General features: G+C 54.0%; 1 protein-coding gene across 2 annotated transcripts in view; it reads left to right on the top strand.

Moving 5' to 3' along the window:
- Nucleotides 1-18,595, top strand: part of LOC146829944 (nicotinamide N-methyltransferase-like) — a 154,363-nt gene that overhangs the window by 74,097 nt on the left and 61,671 nt on the right. For both annotated transcript variants that reach the window (XM_085604208.1, XM_085604207.1), the window contains one exon: nucleotides 113-161. In XM_085604208.1, the coding sequence (XP_085460334.1) occupies nucleotides 113-161 (49 nt within the window). The remainder of the gene's footprint in view (nucleotides 1-112; nucleotides 162-18,595) is intronic.

Genomic DNA, 18,595 nt, shown 5'->3' with positions numbered 1-18,595 from the left:
AAAATAATCTATTTATTAAGTGCAAAAGCTATTCTTGATGCATCTGGCCCTTTGTCTCAGACTTTTTGTTACTGACCAATTATTACCCATATGTTCTTTCTTGTCTTCATAGTCTGGACTCCCTGTTTGGCGTCTCCCTTGGAATCAAAAGTGTACCTGTGGTGAGTATGGTACATCTCTACCTCTCAAGCTCAATTTTTTTTTATATTTCTTCTCTTTTACTTATGCTTCTCTCTCTGATATTTTCTTCTTTCTCCTTCTTTTCACCCAGATTTCTCTATATGTTTTTTAAATTATGCTCTTGCACTCTCTTGACTCTACTATCTCCAAGCAGGAAGGAAGAGAGAAAATGTTTTGCTGAAAAGAAATAACATATATAGTGTAATTTTCTTGATGAAGGGTTTTCTTTTTCTGTGTTAGAGTATATCACTCTTCTCTTCTTTCCTTTTTCTGAGGGATTCTCTGTTTTTATAAGTTTTATCCTTAATGTGTTTATTTTCCTCCTACTATTTATTTCTTGATTGTTTTTCCTCTTCTTCTTTCTTCTCTTTAGTCATAAACTACCATCAAATCTTTCTCTCCCACATGCCCACTCGTGCCCCATTCCATTACCTGCATTCAGTGACCAGTCTTTGGGGAGCTGCAGGTCTATACTTTCATGATTCTAGGGGCATGTGTGTTACTCACCCCACCTTGATGTGTGCCCCTCTCCCTCACTGCTGCTAATGTTCTCCCCACTGTCGGCCTAGGGATCTTTCTCAATCAGTTAAGTAGGATTCTTTTTTCTTGGTTTATGCCTTAATTTTGACAATTTTGGATTCCTATGCTTGCGGCCCCTGCCTTGGTCTGGTGCTCTAAGAATCCCCTTTTCGGGGGTTGTGACTTGGAGCATGAAGATGGCGGTCACACTCTAAGAGTGCTCCAGTCCCCTCAGTCATCCTCACCAAGATTCGCAACCATAAGCAGCCATCCATCCCTTTAACCTGTTGCCAACATTTTGCCATAACCTATAATACGTGTCCGTGACGAGGAACGCCGTAACATCGGGTGCAGCACCTGGCTATTGGCCCAGGTCTCCTGCTCGCCCTGACTCCAAAAAGGCAGCGGCTGTTCTCTGGATCCGAGGCCCTGATCTGTGCCTTACGCCGTGAAACCAGCGGCGGACCTATCCCACCTGCTGGCTGGGACCCCCTGCGCTCTGACCTGCGGACCCGGTGGCTCACCTGTTGGTGGGAGGAGGAAGAGCTGTGGGGCCGTGAGTCATTCCCGCTCACGGCAACCCAGAGTGAGGCGTCCTGCTGTGTGGCCTAGGGTGAGGCCTTCTTCCCTTTGTCGCTGTGGGGGCCTGCTAGGTAAAGACTGCAGCCAACAGCTGTGCTGAAGGGAGACTGGGTGATCGTCTGCCACCTTGGGGACTCACCGGCTGCCCTGTCCCCCCCTCTGAGCGCTGTGATCCTACGGGGGGAAGACGGCCCGGACTCGACTGGGACTGCCAGGCCCGAGTGCGGTGGTGACTTTCGCATGTGCCTATCGGAACAGCGGGCGTGCCCCCAAGCGGACCGGACGGTGGATGAGCGGTTCCCCTCAGATACCCCGATGAGAGCAAGGGTCAGCGATGTAGGGGATCCAGAGGCCTGTCCTGAGTGAATTCCCTGGCCTGGTGTGGTCGCAGTCCTGGGGGCCCGCATCATGACGGGTCTGGGATGGGGTGAATTGGCTGCACTGATTGGGCAGCGGGGTTTCAGGAGGGGCCCCCCACCCCACTCCCTCCACTCAGGCATGCCTGACTGGCACTGCAGCACTAACCCCCATGATGCTTGGTTAGGCCCCATTTGGAGACCGTCCGCCATCCGCTGCTGCCAATGTGTCACCAGCGCACGGTCTGAACCTGGGGCCCCGGGTCTCATAGAGGGGTGTCCTGCTGACTGGACCCCAAAGAGACCAGACAAGAAACCAGGGAGGCACCCGTCCACACAAGTCTGACACCAGAGCTGTGCGGGGATTGACCCCTGGACTAACCCTCCCTAACCCATCGGATTCCACGAGTCTGCATGGCCCTGGCCGGCCCTTAGACCCTTGTGAGGCCTTGCATATGGCACACAAAAGCATACCGAGCCCAAGTGAACCCCTGGAGCGGACCTCTCAGGGTCCCATCCTATGCAAGGTGGTGCTGCGGGAGGGGACGTTTGGGTGGGGTTGGGCTAGCCTAGCTGCCACTGAGATCTTCCCAGGGGTGTGACATCCGGTGTCTGACACATGGGGAATCGACTGTGACGTCACGCATCGATGGGCTACTGGCAGGGCCCCTGCCCTGCCTGATAAATCGGCATGCACACTGTCTCACAGGGCAAAAAAAAGCACTTACTCCTGGTGGGCTGCTGCCTGGCCATACTGGGACCGGCACCTGGATGACAGACGACCACCAGACACAGAACACTCACCTTTATCCTTGCAGGTGACACCGCCCAGAGGCGCCCAGGCCCTGGGCACAGTCACCCTGATTGAAGCCGGTCACCACTCACCCTGACCGAACTATGACTGTGCGTCAATTGGACGCTTTTCCCCTCAAGGCGACTCCACCCAATAACCATTTCAATCCCAACTAGGATACACATGGAGTCCTCTCCACAGTAAAAGACCACCAGTCACATGTGGAAGCTCTACACCACCCGTGTGGGCCGGCCAATACCTCTCCCCTAGTGGGATCGTCTGTCGACTGTCATGGGGAGAGACCGGGGACCAAAGACACCTGCGACTCATACCATAATGGACCAATACAGAGTTACTGACCAGGGGACCCGGTACGAAGATGCAGGAGGTCACACTCCAATGAGTGGAGTCCTCAACACGATCCTGCAAGCCATCTCCACTTCGCAGGCTTCAGTCGAAAACAAGATTGGAGAGTTCCGGGTCGACATGGCCCTGATCAGACAAGATCTTCTAAATGCAATGGCCAGAATCACCGAAACAGAATCTCGTGTCTCCTCAGACGAAGAAGATGTGACCAGTCTAAAAGAACAGATGACTCGCCTGCAGATCCAAGCTAAAGAACTTCACAGGAGGGCTGAAGATAGAGAAAACCAATCCAGGCGTAATAACTTGTGCCTAGTGGGATTCCTGGAGGGAGTTGAACACGGACCGATGGAATCCTTAGTTGAAACTTGGATTAACTCCTGGGTGACCAATGACAAGCTCTCCACTTGGTTTGCCATTGAATGAGCGCACAACTCCCTGGCTCCAAATCCACCCCCCCCTCCGGGTGCTCTGCATCGACCCATCATAGCACGGATCTTTAACTTCAGGGACAGGGACCTGATCCTGCAGCAAGCCCGTACCATTATGATGTTTCCAGACTACACCAGGGAAGTTCAAACACAGAGGTGCTCCTACACAGACGTGAAACAGAAACTCTGCACCCTCAATCTACACTACAGGCTCCTCTTTCAAACAAGACTAGTGGTCTTCCAGGATAAAACACGCTTCTTCAACAGTCCCAAAGTTGCTTGGACCTGGCTGACAGTGGAACGGCCACTTCGACTCAAATCCAGGTCTATGGCCCTGGGGACTCAGGCAGCTGATACCCACAAGTCTGCCCCGAGGGGAAAACGCACGCAGTCTCGCAGGGGCCAGAAGGCAGGGCCGGATCAAGCTCACAAAGGGCTGGGTCCCCAAAGTCCCAGTGCCAGGCCCCATCACCGAGACCCTGTCATCCACATGATGCCAACTCCCATGATGGTGATCGTTCACCTACAGGGAGCACTCGTATTCTGACTATGCCCACCTGAAGTTCCATGGGGTGCTGAGAACGAAACTCTTCACTATAGAACACACTCATCTGAACAATGGCGAAATCCAAACCAATCTGATATCCCTGCTGATGTACACCTTGATCTTCTAGCAAGAGGGATCTCCCACATTTCATTGACTCTAAACGTAATCGTTTAGTTCATCTTAACAGTTATGGGGCGACAGATGCTTCCTTTCCTGAAGTATAGGGTGGGGGGGAGGGTTGGGGCCATTGTCCCGAGTTACTAGTTGTTTAGCAATCCAAGGTTCATAGCATTCCAGCTCCACACTAACGCAACAGGACCTTGCAAAGGCACACCAACAGGTGAAACACAAGGCAAATACATCTCAGCTTCCAAGACATCCACTACACAGCAGGCCCCCGCACCACTGCAGGTCTCTCTTGTTCATCACGGCACAATGACCTATCAAGGAAACCCTCTCCGAATCATGTTGTGGAATGTTAATGGACTACTAGATAATATCAAACGGACCACAGTCCTGCGACAAGCCCAAAGACACACTCCCGACAATCTCCTGCTCCAAGAAACCCAACTCCTGGGCAATCTCTGTCCCTTCCTCGCAAGATATGGCTTTGATAGATCCTGGCACTCAGGCTTCACACAGGGTTCTCGTGGGGTCGCTATCCTCTTAAAGTGCAATCAACGTTTCGTACCTGCTCAAATTACCAAAGACCCCAACAGGTGTTTTGTTACCCTCTCCAGATCCCAAGGTGAGGAAACCCTTAATGTCCTTTACATTTACATTCCAAGCGCCACCCACGCACAGACCCTAAACTGTATAGGCAACATACTCTCCTCCCTGCCTCCCGGAACAACGGTTTTAGGGGGAACTTTAACGTTGTCATGCAACCCATGATAGATGCCACAAGGACTCCCTCTCTCACATGCACTTCCCGCGCCAACAGCTTATAGACTGGGCCGAAGACATGGGTATTTGTGATGTATGGTGAACATGCAATCCATGGGAAACCCACTACACTCACATCTCAGCAGCGCACCACAGTCACTCTTGTATTGACATGATGTTTATGCCTGCCCCTGAGTGTAGTAAAGTCTGGGAAATAGGTATCCTGCCTCAGGGCATTTCAGACCACTCACCACTACTTCTGACCCTGGGCGGTCCACCCACTGCTCTCTGCTCAATGTGGAGGATTGTTAGACCTGGCGATTTCCGGTTGGCTAAGGCTTGCGCCAAAGCCAGGCAGAAACCGCCACTCTAGTCAGGGCAAGGAAGTTACACGCCAAAGATAACCCCTGCTCACCCCCTTGGTAGCTTGGCACGAGCAGTCAGGCTTATCTCTGAGGCGATGTGTAAAGCGTTTGCCCGCGCACCCAGCAACAACACCCAAGGCCCACCACAAAGGAAACTCCACACAAGGTATTCTATAAAAATAGCCTTTGTATTATACACAACACATTAGATAAGAACACACACTTTACAATGTGCCAACAGGCACGGGCAGAATTTACAAGGGATTCTGTACAAGACAGGGCCACCTGGACCACTGTCAGGAATTAGCACTTTTAGATATTTAGCACATAAAATATATAAAATCACTGTAGCACAAAAGTAGTATGTATAGCACACAACCAGTACTTACTGGTATCAAGACAGTATCACCTACGCAACCCTAACCACCTTAGGGGCGGTCACGCAGGGAACTAGAACCTCACTAGCACCACCTGTACTAGGAGAAAGCAACAACCACCTACGTATCACAATACAATAGGGGTAATAGAACGTTACACATGATGCATCACATTCAGAGGTGTAGGGAAGGAAAACACATGATGCATAAAACATTCAGAGGTGTAAAGCAATGGCACATGACGCATCAAAACACATTCAGAGGTGCAAGTAGGAACAATTGCGCAAGGCTCCACATGAGCCACCACCTGTGGCAGTCCCTGGGCCAACTGGCCTGGAAGGGGCTAGGACGCCCTGCGTTTAGTCAAGCTGCGCCAGCTGCGCAGACTGAAACGAAAATGGTCCCCCACCTAAACGTGGCAGCTGCCCACTAAGTGCTGGGCAGCTGGGAAACTGAGCATGGACACCACCAAGGTGCCCTGGGACACGTAGGAGCGGCCCGCTGCCTTCCGGGGCCGCTCTGCTCACTACGAAATGCCCCCTAGAGCCTCGGGGCTCTAATCAACAATGACAGCCTCCTGGAGCCTTCTAGGCTCGAGTGATCAACACTTTGCCCCTCCGTTGGAGCCACGGGGCTCAGGAACCAATACGCCCTATCTGGGAGCCTCACAGGGCTAGTGAGCAATGCGGCGTTGTTGGAGCGCCACGCGCTCAGACCTCGACAATGTCTCTGGTCCGTCAGAGTCCCACACGTACGGAGTCCCCCAGCCCTTCACCACTTACCGGGCTCTTCCCTGGGGACTCCGGCGTCAGGACGGCTCTCTCTCGCGGCGGGGCAGGCACCGACAATGTGCCTCGGGGCCCCGCCGCCTCAGCAGTCCTTCTCCCCTGGGGGAAGCGCGGGGTAGGCTCCTGCCCGCTTCCTCCCACGACGTCCTCGCTTCACCCGGGCACTACGCAGGAGCGCGGGGTAGGCTCCCGCCTGCTTCCTGCTTCGAAGCCCCGCCCCCGTCTCAACAAAGGCTGCCTGACTTCCGGGTTTCCCCGGACCGGGCTGCGGCGGTGATCGGAAACCTCAGCAATAAGAGGGGTAGGCTCCCTCGAAATAAAACGCAAATAAGCGGGGTGGGCACCCGCAAGCTGAATCCAAGCGCTCACAGCGCTACCAAGCCCCACAGCGCTCCCAGCGCTCAAGAGCCCATAAAAGCGCTCCCAGCGCTAGAAAGATAGCACAGTCCAGGAAAACAGCGCGCACAGCGCTACGAAGTCCAGAAAGCGCTCCCAGGCGCTAGAAGCAACGTCCAGCAACCAAAAGTTCCTTCAGAGAGCAGGGGGGCAAAGGCTGGGCCCAGAGCCAGCTCACAGGGCCCTCCAGCAGGGAGGCAGTCCCCAGTGGCGGTCTCTCCTGGCGCCCAGCAGCAGCAGGCCCCCCCTCAAGTGGATCCTGCAAGAGAACACATGTAAGGGGACACAGCCCCTTTTTATACAGTACAAGGCTTTGTCTAAGGTGCAGGGAAGGGGCGAACCAGTTACATCTGGTTCCTGAGCACTTTGTTTTGCTCAGCCCCTCTCCCTATTCACTGGCAGGGCTAGGGTCATCAGACGCACCACAGGGGCCGGCGCCAGCATTGTGTGGGGGAAGCCCTGTCCTATTCAGGACCCAGGTACACTCCTCCCCAGCCATCTACATGCTAACTCCCCATTCACCACTGGGTGACTCCTCCTGACTCTGGGGAATCCCTAGCCCGTCACCTGACCTCACCAGCCAATCGCCAGACAAGCCACACATTTCATACTGCACACTGAAGTGCCCACTTCTAGAAGTGGCACTTCCACACCAGGTACATGCACGCCGCACACATCAACGCGCAGCATTCACTCACACGAGTCCGCACATACCAAACACGGGCCTGCACACCCCACGCGTCAGGAACTACCAGGGCACAAACATTCCCCCATGCATTCCTATGGGAGGGCAGGCCAACCTCACAACACGCACGCACTTTACCCTGGGACACAGCGGTAAAGTGCGCAGAAGTCAATAAAATCACTAAACCAAGTCACAGTATTAAGCAAAAAGTTCCGGGGTGAACCGGACAGAAGGGCCAAGTCCAACACAACCCCCTTCCAGCCAAAACGCAGGGTAGACCAATCCCCACCGTGATGGACTTCCCTGCTTGGGGCGATAGAACACGGACGCGGGCCCGCAACTGCCGGGACACCCTCCTGTTCTACGCCACGGTGAACCCATGGGGTTTCTTCTCAAACCACTCTCCGGACCAACTGGGCTACCCCACTGGTACTCCCAAGCTGTCCGCGGCCAAGACCAGGCCCTAGGCCACCCAGGTGCCACTGGTCCTTGCCTAACCACAGAGTGGGGGGTAGTAACCCCTGGCACATAGCAGCCATTCTCCACTCTACCCCTCATCAGGGCAGTTCTAAACTGCCACTGATCTTCCAGCCTAGGGTCTGTACCCTCAGGCTGACCAAAAGTCACGGGTGAGGCTCTCCTCCCCTACCTCTTCTTCTAGGGTTCCGCCCTCTCTTCCTCTGAGAGGCGACCCCGTAACATAACTCACCAACCAGCTCAGGACCCCTCCCTGAGAACTGGTCTACCAACCTAGGGTTTAACCCCTCAGGTTGCACCGGGGTCAGAGGTGGGCTCTCCCACCCTCTGCACCCCCTTCCAGAGTCCTGCTCCCTACCAACTGGGGCGGTCCCTCTGGAAGAAGAACCGGTCAGGACACGGGTTACAGTAGTCAGACCCTTCAGGTCAGGCTGCTCCTGAACCTGGCCTCCCAACCTCTGGTCTAAAACCTTCGGTGGAATAATTGCCTGGCACTCCAGGACTTCTGGGGACTTACACACCATCCCCCTGAGGCTGACACATGACCCAGGTGTCGTGTGACTGTCTGCCTGGCGCAGATCTCCCGTCCCCTGTCCACCTGACAGTGCGCGAAGATCCCCCAGAACAGAAGTGGCGCCACCCGGGTCCCCCCAAGAAGATCTAGCCCAACTGGCTAGTCCCTGTTCCACTGGTGTATCCACTGGGAAACTCATCCCCCAACCACTCCTCACGCTGGACTCCTGTACCCTCCCTACCGGAGCGGTACTGCCAGACTCTAGAACCACAGGAGCCCTGCTTACAGGCGCCCCAGGTCCTCTACTCACTAGGTGATCCTCCTCAAATGGGCTAACAGGACAGCCTAGGTCCCCAACTTGGTGTTCCCTCATGAAACCACCCAAGTCCTGAGGCAGGGTTTCGTACGTCTGGGGACCCTCGGTCACCCACTTACTCCCGCTCCACTGAGCCAGGCCGTAAGCCCCTACACCCTCCTCGCTATCCTGGGACCTAGCTGGGCTACACTGAGCCTCTTCCACCACGCTGGGCTGGAAGATACCTGACCCACTACTTTTGGATTCACTCCCTAATGACTCCAGAGAACCTTTAGCGCTTTCCCAGCGCTCCGCTTCCTCTGCCAGCTTCCAAAGACAAAAGCAGTCATACCTCAACAGGTGTTGGCGCAACCCTGGCGAACAACTACTTAGCATCTGCTCTTTGACAATCATTTTGAGCACTATATCCACATCCTCTTCCGTGTTGACCATCAGCCAGTCCACCAGTGCATCATGACAGTCATCCACAAACCACCCCCACGACTGGTGAGACGGTTTTCTACTGCCCCTGAACTTTAACCTATACTCCTCCTCTTGGGAAACAGGTACCAGACTGGGGGAACTGGGACTTCCTATACTGAAATCTATCTCGCTGCCACCACTGGACTCAACCCTCCCTGGGGAGCCCAGAAAACTACCACTGCCCTCTGGGGACAACTTACCCTCCAGAGCTAATCTCTCCCTGGCGAAGGCCCTCTCAGCCTCCGCCATCCTCTCCTGCGCTAAGACCCTCTCGGTCTCCAGCTTTTTCTCTTCTCTAGTCAGCTGCGCCATCCCCCAGGCATGCTCTAACCTGAGCTTCTCCATGGCCAGCTGATGCTCCCTCTCTTCCCTCCTATCGACCCACTCCTCTGGGGACAGGGAAAGGGATGGGGTGCTGCTCCTGACACTGGACCCAGCAAGGGACTCCCTATCTATGGGGTCTCCACTCTCTACTGGCGTCCCTGTCAGGTAACCTTCCTCCTCTTCAGATTCCTCAGGGCTCCCCTCAGACCCACCACCCTCTCGGCGTGCGGCCCGGGCCCTATCTTCCTCGCTGCGCTCTCGCTCCCACTCCTCCTTTTGCCAAAGGATCAGGTTGTCCCTCAGTTTGGACTGGGTATCTGACTCACCCACCTCTATGTCCCTCTCCTCACAGAACCTTACCAGCTCCAACCTACTGTACCTAAACAGACCACAGAAGTTAAAAGCAGGCTCCATTTTGGCGGACGTTCCTGAGAAGAGTTTAACACAAGGAACCTGGGGATCGGAGCTACACAGGAGTACACAATTCACAAAAGGTTTCAGTGAGCTCTCTATCCTGGAGAACTCACACTCACTGTCTAGTGCCACACACACCATCCACACACAACCCTCCCCTCGGACTGGTAAGGCAGTTTCTACCACCCCTGATCCCTCAACCTGACCACCACGTGACACAGGTACCAACTCTGGGCGCAGGGCGGGGGACAAATGTACTGGACACAATTACACAATGATACCTTCAGGAGAAGAAATAAAGGAACTTCAAAACAATAATCCCTAAAATGTGATTTATCTAATGCAGAGTTTTGCAGTGTAGCCAGTCGCTGCTGCGGTACAGCGCAAACGCAAGTCCAAATCCCACCGCTGATCACCAATGTTAGACCTGGCGATTTCCGGTTGGCTAAGGCTTGCGCCAAAGCCAGGCAGAAACCGCCACTCTAGTCAGGGCAAGGAAGTTACACGCCAAAGATAACCCCTGCTCACCCCCTTGGTAGCTTGGCACGAGCAGTCAGGCTTATCTCTGAGGCGATGTGTAAAGCGTTTGCGCGCGCACCCAGCAACAACACCCAAGGCCCACCACAAAGGAAACTCCACACAAGGTATTCTATAAAAATAGCCTTTGTATTATACACAACACATTAGATAAGAACACACACTTTACAATGTGCCAACAGGCACGGGCAGAATTTACAAGGGATTATGTACAAGACAGGGCCACCTGGACCACTGTCAGGAATTAGCACTTTTAGATATTTAGCACATAAAATATATAAAATCACTGTAGCACAAAAGTAGTATGTATAGCACACAACCAGTACTTACTGGTATCAAGAAAGTATCACCTACGCAACCCTAACCACCTTAGGGGCGGTCACGCAGGGAACTAGAACCTAACTAGCACCACCTGTACTAGGAGAAAGCAACAACCACCTACGTATCACAATACCTATAGGGGTAATAGAACGTTACACATGATGCATCACATTCAGAGGTGTAGGGAAGGAAAACACATGATGCATAAAACATTCAGAGGTGTAAAGCAATGGCACATGACGCATCAAAACACATTCAGAGGTGCAAGTAGGAACAATTGCGCAAGGCTCCACATGAGCCACCACCTGTGGCAGTCCCTGGGCCAACTGGCCTGGAAGGGGCTAGGACGCCCTGCGTTTAGTCAAGCTGCGCCAGCTGCGCAGACTGAAACGAAAATGGTCCCCCACCTAAACGTGGCAGCTGCCCACTAAGTGCTGGGCAGCTGGGAAACTGAGCATGGACACCACCAAGGTGCCCTGGGACACGTAGGAGCGGCCCGCTGCCTTCCGGGGCCGCTCTGCTCACTACGAAATGCCCCCTAGAGCCTCGGGGCTCTAATCAACAATGACAGCCTCCTGGAGCCTTCTAGGCTCGAGTGATCAACACTTTGCCCCTCCGTTGGAGCCACGGGGCTCAGGAACCAATACGACCTATCTGGGAGCCTCACAGGGCTCGTGAGCAATGCGGCGTTGTTGGAGCGCCACGCGCTCAGACCTCGACAATGTCTCTGGTCCGTCAGAGTCCCACACGTACGGAGTCCCCCAGCCCTTCACCACTTACCGGGCTCTTCCCTGGGGACTCCGGCGTCAGGACGGCTCTCTCTCGCGGCGGGGCAGGCACCGACAATGTGCCTCGGGGCCCCGTCGCCTCAGCAGTCCTTCTCCCCTGGGGGAAGCGCGGGGTAGGCTCCCGCCCGCTTCCTCCCACGACGTCCTCGCTTCACCCGGGCACTACGCAGGAGCGCGGGGTAGGCTCCCGCCTGCTTCCTGCTTCGAAGCCCCGCCCCCGTCTCAACAAAGGCTGCCTGACTTCCGGGTTTCCCCGGACCGGGCTGCGGCGGTGATCGGAAACCTCAGCAATAAGAGGGGTAGGCTCCCTCGAAAGAAAACGCAAATAAGCGGGGTGGGCACCCGCAAGCTGAATCCAAGCGCTCACAGCGCTACCAAGCCCCACAGCGCTCCCAGCGCTCAAGAGCCCATAAAAGCGCTCCCAGCGCTAGAAAGATAGCACAGTCCAGGAAAACAGCGCGCACAGCGCTACGAAGTCCAGAAAGCGCTCCCAGGCGCTAGAAGCAACGTCCAGCAACCAAAAGTTCCTTCAGAGAGCAGGGGGGCAAAGGCTGGGCCCAGAGCCAGCTCACAGGGCCCTCCAGCAGGGAGGCAGTCCCCAGTGGCGGTCTCTCCTGGCGCCCAGCAGCAGCAGGCCCCCCCTCAAGTGGATCCTGCAAGAGAACACATGTAAGGGGACACAGCCCCTTTTTATACAGTACAAGGCTTTGTCTAAGGTGCAGGGAAGGGGCGAACCAGTTACATCTGGTTCCTGAGCACTTTGTTTTGCTCAGCCCCTCTCCCTATTCACTGGCAGGGCTAGGGTCATCAGACGCACCACAGGGGCCGGCGCCAGCATTGTGTGGGGGAAGCCCTGTCCTATTCAGGACCCAGGTACACTCCTCCCCAGCCATCCACATGCTAACTCCCCATTCACCACTGGGTGACTCCTCCTGACTCTGGGGAATTCCCTAGTCCGTCACCTGACCTCACCAGCCAATCGCCAGACAAGCCACACATTTCATACTGCACACTGAAGTGCCCACTTCTAGAAGTGGCACTTCCACACTAGGTACATGCACGCCGCACACATCAACGCGCAGCATTCACTCACACGAGTCCGCACATACCAAACACGGGCCTGCACACCCCACGCGTCAGGAACTACCAGGGCACAAACATTCCCCCATGCATTCCTATGGGAGGGCAGGCCAACCTCACAACACGCACGCACTTTACCCTGGGACACAGCGGTAAAGTGCGCAGAAGTCAATAAAATCACTAAACCAAGTCACAGTATTAAGCAAAAAGTTCCGGGGTGAACCGGCCAGAAGGGCCAAGTCCAACAAGGATGAACGCTTGGTTCCTCCAAGACCGCAAATTTAACGAAACAATCAAAGCTCAAACTAAGCAATACTTCCTCACAAATCAGGATTTCGTCTCTTCACCGGGCACCCTGTGTGAGGCGGGAAAGGCCATGATCCACAGGCTCTTCACAGCCCAAAAAACAGCAAGAGACAGTAGGTTCACACTCCTTGAATTCCAAGCGGTCCAGCTGGAGAGAGGCACCACTGGTATGTCGGGTGAGACTCAGTTGCGTCACCTGACGTTAGTGCAGGATGAAATCAGACAAATTTAGTTAGATTATGCAAAACCCCTTTGGAGGTCCTTGGTGGCCCGAGTTTAGGGGTGGGGTGATAAGAACGGAAAAATATTGCACATACTACCATCCTATCCCCTGGCAAATCGGATGATTCCAGAGATCCGTGACTCAGTGGGACGTACCCATTGCTCTCCCCGAGCGATAGCCCGAACCTTTGTGGATTTATACTCGGACCTATACACTACTCGGAAGCCAGAATTTTCATTGATAGAACTGATCGCCTTGAAGGACATCCACCTTCCTACTATAACTACAGTTGAGTCTGATGGAATGAAAGGTCCGATCACTCGTGAGGAAATATAAGGGGCCCTCTTGCCAATTGGGGCTGGTAAAACTCCTGGCTCAGACGGCTACCCACAGGAATACTATTCCACAAAACTTATCTGGCATCCCTATATGATGAAGCCATAGGAAAAGGCTCTTGTCCTCCAGAGAAGGATTCGGCTACCATAGCTATCATTTCCAAAACGCAACTACCTTCAACAGCGTGCGCAAACTACCGCCCCATCTCCTTGATTAATACAGAGATCAAAAAATATGCCACGGTCCTGGCTCAACGTCTTAAACCATACCTCAATGAGTTGGTCCACCCTGACCAATGTGGATTCATGCCGGCACGGAGTACTAGACACTGCCTACGGAGTCTCCACGTGGCCCTGGCCAACCGTCTGTCACTAACGCTCTACTTGGCGCTCCTCCTAATCAACTTTGAGAAAGCATTCGACTCTGTCGACTGGGGTTATCTGGGGGACGTCCTAAGGGTCATGGGCCTGGGTCCCAAGTTTAGCCATAAGGTCCAAGTCATATACTCTAAACCAACTGCACAGGTGCAAGTCAACGGTGCGCTCTCTGACACTTTCCCAACTGGAAGAGGAACGAGGCAGGGGTGTCCCCTTTCACCCTCCTCTTTGCCTTAGCCATGGAGCCTCTGGCCAACCTCGTCCATTCTCACAATCAGGCTCGGGGCTGGCAATGGGGGGAAATCACATGAAGACAAAATTGCTTTATACTTGGACGATGTCTTGCTGTTTCTCGCAGACCAGGTCCGATCCGGCTCCCAATGCTTACACATATTGCAGTCCTTTGAACGGGTCTCTGGACTGCGTATGAACTTAGCCAAGTCGACTCTGGTCCCTCTGCACCTCTCTAGGAATTGCTTCGACTGGCAGTCCACTATCCCTATCAGACCACAATCTTTCAAGTATCTAGGTATATGAGTTGCCCTATTACCCAACCTAGTCTGGGCACCCAATGTGACCCCCTGAGTCACTAATACCAGGCAGGACCTGCAGAAGTGGCAAAAACGACCACTCAATCCACTAGGGAGGATAGCACAATTCAAAATGATGATCCTCTCCCGGTTCCCTTACATCACCGGTCCTCATAGTATGGCCCGCAGACCTTGCAGACATAGTGCCCTGTGCTTGTCAGCGAACACCGCCGGTTACAGCAGCGCGGAGCTGCGAGGCCGGGAGATTCTTTTAAAGGTCATTTACTTGTTAATGAGGCTTTGTTGTATTTCACCTCTTCTTAGCGCCCCTGCATCTTCACTCTGATTGAGTGGAGATGCAGGGGCGCTAAGAAGAGGTGAAATACAACAAAGTCTCATTAACAAGTGAATGGTCTTTAAAAGACCTGTGAAGTACTTGGGTGCAGTGGCCGTGTGCATTCCCTGGAAGCAGTCTCAGCGCGGGGTGAGGTGACAGAGGACAGCAGGGTGAGGTGATGGAGGGCAGCAGGGAGTGAGAGCAGGGGGTGAGGTGACAGCGGGAGGAAGACAGAATGCGACAGAGGGAGGAAAAGGGAGGGAGAGGAGGAAGACAGGGAGAGGAGGAAGGGAGGGAGAGGAGGAAGAGAGGGAGAGGAGGAAGAGAGGGAGAGGAGGAAGAGAGGAAGAGAGGAAGAGAGGGAGAGGAGGAAGAGAGTAAGAGAGGGAGAGGAGGAAGAGAGGAAGAGAGGGAGAGGAGGGAAAGAGGGAGAGGAGGGAGAGAGGGAGAGAAGGAAGAGAGGGAGAGAGAGAGGGAGAGGAGGAAGAGAGGAAGAGAGGGAGAGAGGAAGAGAGAGAGAGGAGGAAGAGAGGGAGAGGAGGGAGAGAGGGAGAGAGAGAGGGAGAGAGGGAGAGGGAGAGAGGGAGAGAGAGGGAGAGAGGGAGGGAGAGAGAGAGGAAGAGAGGGAGAGGAGGGAGAGAAGGAAGAGAGGAAGAGAGGGAGAGAGAGAGGAAGAGAGGGAGAGAAGGAAGAGAGGAAGAGAGGGAGAGAGAGAGGAAGAGAGGGAGAGGAGGAAGAGAGGAAGAGAGGGAGAGGAGGGAGAGAGGGAGAGAGGGAGAGAGAGAGAGGAGGGAGAGAGGGAGAGAGAGAGAGGAGGGAGAGAGGGAGAGAGAGAGGAAGAGAGGGAGAGAAGGAAGAGAGGAAGAGAGGGAGGAAGAGAGGGGGAGAAGGAAGAGAGGAAGAGAGGGAGGAAGAGAGGGAGAGAAGGAAGAGAGGAAGAGAGGGAGGAAGAGAGGAAGAGAGGGAGAGAAGGGAGAGGAGGGAGAGAAGGAGAGAAGGAAGAGAGGAAGAGAGGAAGAGAGGGAGAGGAGGGAGAGAGGGAGAGAGAGAGGGAGAGAGAGAGGGAGAGGAGGGAGAGAGGGAGAGGAGGGAGAGAAGGAGAGAAGGAAGAGAGGAAGAGAGAAAGAGAGGGAGAGAGAGACAGAGACAGAGACAGAGACAGACAGACAGAGACAGACAGACAGAGACAGACAGACAGACAGACAGACAGACAGACAGACAGACAGACAGACAGGCAGATATGTGTGCATACCGGGTCTGGTGGCTCAGTGGATGAAGGCGTCCGCTGCAGGGGCCTGTGTTCAACCTCATGGTCATAGTTTTTTTTTGCTCTAGCCCCGCCCCCTCCCCCACTGGCCCCGCCCCCACCGGTGCGGCCCTCAGCCAGAAACCACACTGTAAATTTGGCCCCCGAGAGAAAGTTTGTGAGTACCCATGCCTTACATTATCAAGAATATTCTGCTCTACAACCTCCGAGCCTGGTTCAGAGGCATAGACAGTCTAATCATAACATTTCTCTGGAACGGCCTGCGGCCATGTATGGCACTCCGGCACTGCCAGATTCCACCCTTTGACGGAGGCATGGGCCTAAGGAACCTCTACCTGTATTATCTTCCAACCCTCCTCCTGGTAATACAGGATTGGTTCAATGGCAGTTGGTCTGACCGGGCCTACAAGACCGAACTTAAAGATTTGGGCCTCTCCCAAATTCAAGCTATGTTATATGGATCTCTTCAGGGACCTCCCCACAGTGACCCGTAGAGTCCTTCCGGCCAGGCGCGCCTCTCTACAACACACTTAGTGGCCGGACAAATTGACTCAGCAAACACCACTTTGGCAGGGTGCATGGCTACAGGAGGTGGGGGGTTTGGATGGTTTTAGGGCTTGGGAACTCATTGGCATCTCGCAACTTGGAGACGTGTGGGTCAGTGATCATATTTGTTCCTTTGCCGACCTGCAGACTAGATCTTCCCTTCACTCTTCCCAGTTCTACAGATATTTAAAAGTCCGACACACCCTAGAGAAACATATAAAACCCGGAACTTTACTGCCAGAACACAGCCTCCTTGAAGCCCAGGTCATGATGGGTAGCCTCGGGAAGAGTGAAGTCTCACGCGTATACCAATCCTTAACAAATAATGGTCCTACTTCCCTCGACCAGCTGAGAAATAGATGGCGGACAAGGCTGGGTCTGTTGGAAGATGAGGATTGGAGGGATGCACTGCTGGCAGCTAAAACTATCACTGTCTCAGCTAAACTTCACCTGGTCCAGCTCTATTACCTGCACACCTGATATCCCGCCCCCAGCCACCTGCACAGAGCAGGCCTAATTCCACATCCAAGATGCGGTACTGAACCTGCAGATTTCTTTCATATGGTATGGTCATGCCCACACATTACTGGGCCGCATTAGAAGCAGAGCTTCCAGAGATACTGGGATGGGAGTTCCCACACAACCCCCTGAACATATTATTGGGTATCACTGACGGGTTAGATGGATGCAGGGCTGATAAGGCGTTCCGGATAACTGCTCTGGCAGTAGCCAAATGCGACATCGCAACGGCGTGGAAGAACCCCACAGCGCCCACCATAACTAAGTGGCGCTGAGGAGTTGACTGGTGCACTGCACAGGAACTACCATTATATGAAGCCAGAGGTTGCCCAGCCATGGCTAAATCTCCGCCACCGGCCGGAATCCCCACCTCCGGGCCAGAAGCTCCGCCTCCGGGCCGGTATCTCCGGCCCGAGTGCGGACGTAAAGTTAGTAGTCGTAAATGCATTCTGTGAATACCAAAAGTAGTAAGTTTAGGATTTTGTTTTAAGTTGATTCTGGGAATCGGGCCCTAGGCATTTTCTTGCCTCACCATCCAAGCCTGCCTCTGCTAGGTTGTGTATTCCATGTCTGGTTTCTGAGTGACAGGGGCTGGGGGGCTCCAGGAGACAGGGTGAGTCAGCACAAGGCTGAATAGACCTATCTGCATGTAGAGTGGTGGGAGGAGTACACCTGGGCCTGAATAGGGCTGTGCCTGCCTTCCACAATGCTGGCTCCACCTCTTGTGGTGTGTCTGAGGACCCGGGCCCTCCCTGCCAAAGGAAGGAAGGAGTCCTGTAAACAAAGTGCTCCAGGACTGCACAGAACTGGTTTGGACTAGGTACATGCCCCTCTGCCTTCAGAGGACAAAGGACTTTGCAGTATAAATATGGGGACCCAGACCCCAATATTTTAGATCACTTCTGGGAATCAAGATGAACCTTTGCTGAGGAGTAGAACCAAGAAGCTGAAGGAGGAGACTACCCCGGTTCTGTGTGTTTGGGGTGGGCCTGCAGTGGTTGCTTCATTGCCAAAGAAAGGAGAAGAGGACTGAGTGTGCTTTTCATCAACTTGAAGAAGAATCTCGAAGGGCTTGAACTTTGAGCTTGCCTCTTGTCTGAAGTCTCAGGGATACAAGACTCCACCAACCAGCTCCTCCCTGAATTCCCTTACTGGGAATTGAAGAGACTGCTGTTGTGCTGGGCCTTCTGAGAGACTGCGTGTCACTGGGAGCTGGAAGCGCGACTCAACGACGAGTAGCGTGTCGCCGTGGCAGTAGTTGCCCTCGCAACACCAGGGAAGCGTGCCGCCACAGCCGCTGTCGCCATCGCATCGCCAAAGTGCGGCGAATCACCGGAGAAGCATGCTGCCACCGTAGAGGTCGCCACCACATCACTGGAGAAGCGTGTTACAGGGCCTGTCGCGGCTCCAAAGATCATTGACTTGCCGCACGGCCATTAGGCGTGCACACATCGTATGAACATTGTCACAATAGAACCAAGACGCCATTTTGTCACATCGCACCGGAGAAGAGTATCACATCGAGGCGCCATCTTGTCCATTTGTACAGGAGAGCAGTAAGAAACCAACACATCACCTCCCCACACAGTAAAGAAGCGAGCGGCAACTCCCCTGCGCAGCAGTAAGGAACCGACGCATCCACTCCCCTGAGTGT

The sequence above is a fragment of the Triturus cristatus genome, chromosome 5_1 (genome assembly GCF_964204655.1).
Source record: "Triturus cristatus chromosome 5_1, aTriCri1.1, whole genome shotgun sequence".
NCBI classification, from domain to species: Eukaryota; Metazoa; Chordata; class Amphibia; order Caudata; family Salamandridae; genus Triturus; species Triturus cristatus.
The sequence above is the reverse complement of the archived record's forward strand: the minus strand, read 5'-3'. Positions and strand labels throughout refer to the sequence as shown.